The sequence below is a fragment of the Protopterus annectens genome, chromosome 1.part0 (assembly GCF_019279795.1).
Source record: "Protopterus annectens isolate FY-2018-M chromosome 1.part0, PAN1.0, whole genome shotgun sequence".
In the NCBI taxonomy this organism is placed as follows: Eukaryota; Metazoa; Chordata; order Ceratodontiformes; family Protopteridae; genus Protopterus; species Protopterus annectens.
In genome coordinates this window covers 1,859,439,766-1,859,446,225 of record NC_056725.1, presented here as the reverse complement: position 1 = coordinate 1,859,446,225, position 6,460 = coordinate 1,859,439,766, and the positions used below count along the sequence as shown (strand labels likewise).

The following is a 6,460-nucleotide window of genomic DNA, read 5'->3' as shown; positions in this document are numbered from 1 at the left end:
TACTGAGACGTAGATCAAACTGCAGTCACATGATGCACTGGCACTGTCTGTCTACCTTTTGAGACGTTCAACTACAACTCTCCCTCTGGCCAGAGCAGCACAGCACAGCACTGAAACTGATGTGGGTATACTCATTATATGACTACTTGCCAAGAGTTCAGAGTACCATTAAATGTCACAGCCAGCCTCTGGTATGGGGCAGCACTACAGCTTAATCAACAGATGTGCAAGGCTATCATCTGGGTACAGTCACACACACACACACACACACACACACACACACACACACACACACACACACACACACACACACACACACACACACACACACACACAACTGGCTGCATGTCATCTGTCAGGATTTCACCTAAACCTGTAGTTGCCTCAATTAGGCCATGGAGTCAAGACAAAATGGTATGCTAGATCTCAAGAGCACTGTGGTGGTACATATGCCAAATACACCACCATGCAGAGGACAGCAAAAGCCACCATCATTACTCTGTTTAGTGCTATTGGCCATGGCTGTTTGTTTTACATATGTGCAAATGGGTCATCAAAACAGAGTTCAGGGAATGCCCTGTAAGTTCAAGGAATGCCCTGTATGTCAGGCAAAGATCACCTCTCAGAGATATGTATGACACTGAGTAAAAAGACAGGGGTTTGAGGTGATCAGCATAGGACATTTTGTTTACTCCCAGTATTCTTTTTGTACAGAAACTTTGTGGACATTCTAGTTGCTGCATGCATCTGGTCAGGTACATACTGAAGGGGCATTATACTCTATGATGGTTCTGATAAGGGCCAGGTACAGTGCTATATCTCTCTAGACATAGACGCCATGCTTGCAAATAAGCTGAGCTACATAAGAGGATTTTTTACTACCTTGGACTCATGTTGGCTGATGGCTAGGTTACTGTCTGCATGATTTCCCAGATCCCTGACTAGTGAATCAACTTTTAAGGGTGCTTTATTAATGTCATAGTTACCCAGGGAGGCAGGCTTCCCAAAAAGGTGTTATAATGCATTTCTTGGTATTGAGGTTTAAACCATGGGTTTTGGCACCAAGCTTTTGTCTGTATTAGACCTTCCTGATGGGTGTTCTCATCTTGGGAGGATTCAATGACTGAAAACCAAGCTGAGATTTTCTCCTTTATATTTATTTCTCAAAAATGTGCATTGTTTCTGTGATGGTACCTCTCTGCTTTCTTGATCGTATAACCGTTTCATTTAAGCACGCAGTTTGCTTCAACTGCAAATGACTGTGACTAAAAAGGTACCTTTGAGTACAGCTAACGTGTACAATTAATTAAAACAAAATAATCTGCACTGTACTCTTACACTTCACTCCCTGTTTGCTATAGCTTTTTCTGAGGTATTACCCCATTTTGTTAATGTCTGCCAGAGATGGACAAGTTACAACATTAACTAACCAAACTACGTATTGTTATACTGTTAGAGCGCTCATCAATCCCTGTACTGCATTCAGCACCACATCTTACTAGTTTCAAAAGGATAAACTCTGCGACAGCTGTGCACAAATCCATATAACTATATGACAGTCAGTTAGATCCAGAGTAACTTGACTTGGTCTCAGTGGACAGCAACAGAACAGGTATGACTACAGTCAGGGACATTGCTGATGACTCAAAAAGACAAGGAACAGTTAACCAGTCATATAACAGATACATCCATTTACAGCTAAATGGGAACAGACAGTAGTGCATCAATTGAACAATCATTAGAACATTTTGGCTGCTTTGTGTAAAACATACATTACTCTGTACCTAAAAAACTGCTGTTAAGCAAGTCTCAACAATCTCAGCAATTTACCTGCAGTCTGGTACAGTAAAATAAAGCACTACCCAGTAATTTAAATAACCAAAGAAAAATACCTTTTATCTTTACATTTTTTTATATTTCATTCAATAAAAGCAAACTATTGCAGTTAAGAAACTTACGAGCTTCCAATGTTCTGCAAGCACGCTGTTCACTCCACTCACTCCATTTCCAGATGGGAAATGTGGCGCAGCGAATTCTGAAGGTATAACTACTATCTGGTTTTAGGCCATCTACTATGACGCTGTGAGAAGAGTCAGATGGTCCACCCATCATTGAATAATTTCGCTACAAAAGAAAAGAAAAGGAATAAAAATATCTTCCAAAACTAAATTCTCAAAGTTGTTTCAGTCTAGTGACTTCATCTACTGGAACACCATCAGCCACCTCTCCCCACAGCTATTCAATGATAGCAATCCAGCTGCCTGTTTCACTAATCCAGGTTGAAAAAACAGCGGCGGTAAGGCAAGGCATCTGTATAACCTAAAAATGCTGCTGTGGACACATTAAAAATTTGCAACTGTTACTCATAGCATGGCGAGACTACCTACTACTGTTAGTTTTTAACAACATAATTTATTACTATATTCACACAGATTAGCATCCTCAGTCACATAATTTGAAATATCTAATAAATATTCAGTCTGCCAATCAAAGCAAGTGCAAAAACTTTACTTGCAAAGTAAGAAAACAAAGCACTAGAACTGTATAAGGTCATCTTCAGCCTGTCTGTGGTTGCAGACAGTAATTTTTAGTTGTACTCAACTTCCTGCAATTGGAAGTGATTTTTGAAAATCACTATTTGACACATTTTTCTCCTGGATGGAATAATATTTAACTGAGAAAAATATACTGGTAGAAATATTAAAAAAATCATTCTTTGAGACATAACGGAGTGTGTTCAGAAAGGTTAACTTCACAGCACTAATTTCACCACGCTAACTACTCCAGAAGTGGTATGCAGCTAACTAGCATTTTAAAGGCATGCAACAGGCACATGGAGAAATAGCTCGTTAGTGACTTAATTACAAGTCTCTGAACTGAATGCCAAGCATAGCCGGAAGAGCTGCATTACTGTTCCCCTACTAACCACACAGTGCTGTTACACACCCAAAGCCTCGCAAACCTTACTACTACGGCACTAACTGCTTTGCTGCTGCCAAATACAGCAATAGATGTTGTTGTTTTTCTTTCGGCTTTTCCCGGTTAGGAGTTGCCACAGCGGAACTCTGTCCGCTAATGATTGGCAGTCGATTTTTTATGGTGCTAAGGTGCCAGCCTGATGCCCAACCTTCAATGAAGGCACACCCAGTCACGCATGTCTTTCGAACACCACTCGACCCCGGGGAGGACATGCAGACTCCACACAGAAGGCGATCCAGCCGAGAATCGAATGGGAGAACCTCTTGCTGTGAGGTGACAACACTACCGCTGCACCACCTTGGCTTACTTACATACAGCAATGGATGTAAAATGTAAAATAATACATTCACAGTCCCACCTACTGTGCTCCAAAACAGCATGACAGAACATGCCCTTGAATCACTCTACAGCACTATTTCAAAACTGGAATAAGGCTCCAGGGCAGAACACATCTCTAAACACAGGAGCCATTTCCAGACTGCTGCATTTTCATGCAGCATTATCACACAGACTTTGTAGCACTGCTTTGTCAGAGGCTTCATACCACTGTAGCACTACACCAAATTGCTCCCTTGTAACACATTGCGCAAACTTGCAAAAGATAGGGTTACACAGTGCACTGTGTGTTTCTGAATACACCACAGTATTTCTTCATCTAGGGAGAATAACATTTGGCCTTCAGAAGGTACTGACAAACATATATGGCAGTCAAAGAAGTATGCAGCAGGTGCATACAGCATACGCATTCACTGAAACAGGGTGCAGATGGTACTTACAGATGGTTACAAGCCTGCTGGTCAACTTGAAATTCATCAGAGATGAATCATTAAGTTAAAATATCTTGAAAAATGTATTCAAAAACAACTGACAGACTATCTCCTGCAGGAAAAACTCCTATCCCCTACACAAACTGGCTTCCGCCCTTCCCATAGTACTAGCACTGCCCTTCTAACCTATACAGATACTGTCAATAAAGCTAGCGATAACAGCAAACTAGTCTCTTTCTTACTTCTAGACTTGTCTAAAGCCTTTGACACTGACACAGTTTGTCATAGCAGTCTTCTACTTCAAATGTCCTCACCAGGCCTCCCCAACCCACCATTCTGTGGTTCAAAAGCTATCTGTCCAATAAGTATCAGTCAGTAAAATGGCAGTCCACGCTCTCTCCTTACCTCCCAGTCACCACCAGTGTATTCTCTCCTTGGTCCCCTCCACTTTAACATTTTCACCAACATCCTCTATACTTCTACACAACAGGGCACCCTGTTACAGTACACAGATGATTCCACTATCATCTGCATGCCTGAAAACATGGTACACCTCCAAAAAATTACTCAGGAAACTTTAATGGACGCTGATATATGGCTTTGTAACTCAATTCATGCTCAACCCAAAAAAAGACCAAATTACTACTTTCCCCCCAACCCCCCCCCCATGAAAAAAACAACTTTAAAGTCCTCTCTCTTGATAATACAACCACTGAAGACACTTCTCATGGGAAATTATTGAGGGTGATCGTGGATGATCAATCTTACATTCAAATAGCATATAGAAAATTGCATAAGATAAACTAAATAAAAAAAACTAGGAATGTTTTATACAGCCAAAAAAAATTCTCACTGACGCAACTAAAACTACACTTGCTAGTACTTGTCTCCTCCCCAGACTTCTTTATGGTGCTCCCATCCTCACTAATCTCCAGGTTTCATAAAAATTAAAACGTGAACAATGCTGTAACAAAGTTGCTATATTTGCAGCAAATACCCCCTTCAGAACCCACCACTGTTTAGCAATAAAAAGCCTAAACTGGTTATAATTGCCTCATCAACTAATAATACACAGTTTCTTATCATCTATAAAATTATCCAGCATCCATCTGCCTTGTCCGGCACGAAAAACTATTCTACATAGCTATGTTCCCAGTCGGTCATTGTGATCCAGTGACCAAAACCTCCTGTCTATCTACAAACTTATCAAATATGCTGGGTATTGTTTGTACGTGTACAAGGTTGCAAAGGCCTGGAACTCCTTACCTGTATCCATCAGGTCAATACCCTCCATCCCATCTTACAAAACTACTCTGAAAGTCTTCCTAGCTAAAATCTGGCTCTGTTCTTGTTTAAAATCAGGATAAACTATACCCCTAAATGTAAACAAGTACCTTTTCATTCCTTACAACTTCTTACTCACCGTCCTTCTTTGCTTACATCTAGCAAATTCTCTTCCCCTGACTTTCTCTCTAAATACACCATAAGCCTGTTTTCCCATCACTTCATATTGCAATTCCTGTTTGTATTAAACTGACTTACCTTTACTTTCTCTACAAACTGTCTAAAATTTCTCTAAATATTAAATGATTGTCACATAATTTGTATTGATTCTTAACCAATGTTTTCACGTCACCTAATTTGTTATAATTATTTAAACTGGAAATGTTTTTGTTTTATTTTTGAAGATTGTAAAATTATTGTTCTTAAAATGTTCCACAATAATTTGGAGCTTTTCTCCCCGGTTGACTGCAGAAAATGGGCTTCTACTCAGTCTGACTTTCCCAGTAATCAAATACCAATAAATAAATTTCTTAACAAACATCTATCCACAATTGTCTGACACTTCAAATCTACTACATTTTATGTATGGGGGGTGTGCAGCCAACCTCATGCTAGGCTGTGCCCCTACATCAACTACTTATTTTCTTAACCCCCTCTTCACCAATACTACCAAAGAAAGGGCATTCTGACTCACAGTAATCAGTGTCCATCTATTAGCGCAGATTAATTAACCACAGAAGATTCACTGATAGTTTTGCAGAGGCCTGGAACAGCCAAATACCAAAACGTCTTACTTTATAAGCTACCTTATCTGCAGATCTTTTTTAGGAGTTTCAGCACAATCTTGTTCTGACTGAACCTGAGAACAGATAAGTAATCACAACAAAGTAGTATTCAACAAATGGTGCACTCTCAAACACATACACTTTATCCTTTGAAAAATAAACATCTCTTGATGAAATGTGCAGCTGATCAATAGAAAACTAGCAGATGATGACTGGAGGGAGTTGACAAATGTATGAAATAACTAATGAAAAGGACACAATAAAAAAGTATTTAGTGTTAAACACAAACCAGGAAATAAATATACAATGCAAAAGCACGTCTGATAAGGAAAAGCTTTACTTTCAGGTATTATTTCTAAATTACGGACTGCTAGCCCCAAGTCTAGCAAAAACATTCTCTCTCTCCTCACATTCAAAACGGCCATTAGATTTGACAAAGAGAAGGGAAGGCAGAGACAGCGAGAGAAATGTTGAGGCAATAGGTACACAAAATATACAGCCCAAAACTAGTTCACTAACAGAAACAGTCACCTATCACTTTTCCACACAAAGTGGAACTAAATATGCTACTGCTTAAAGGATTCCACTTAAAATCCTTGGAATTTTAACAAGTATTTGTGGTTTAAGTGAATCTCTGTTGTACCA

At 39.6% G+C, this 6,460-nt stretch overlaps 1 protein-coding gene across 1 annotated transcript in view; it reads right to left on the bottom strand.

Moving 5' to 3' along the window:
- Nucleotides 1–6,460, bottom strand: part of LIFR (LIF receptor subunit alpha) — a 1,345,198-nt gene that overhangs the window by 333,024 nt on the left and 1,005,714 nt on the right. Inside the window, exon 12 of the mRNA XM_044076229.1 lies at nt 1,959–2,124. Within this exon, the coding sequence (XP_043932164.1) occupies nt 1,959–2,124 (166 nt within the window). The remainder of the gene's footprint in view (nt 1–1,958; nt 2,125–6,460) is intronic.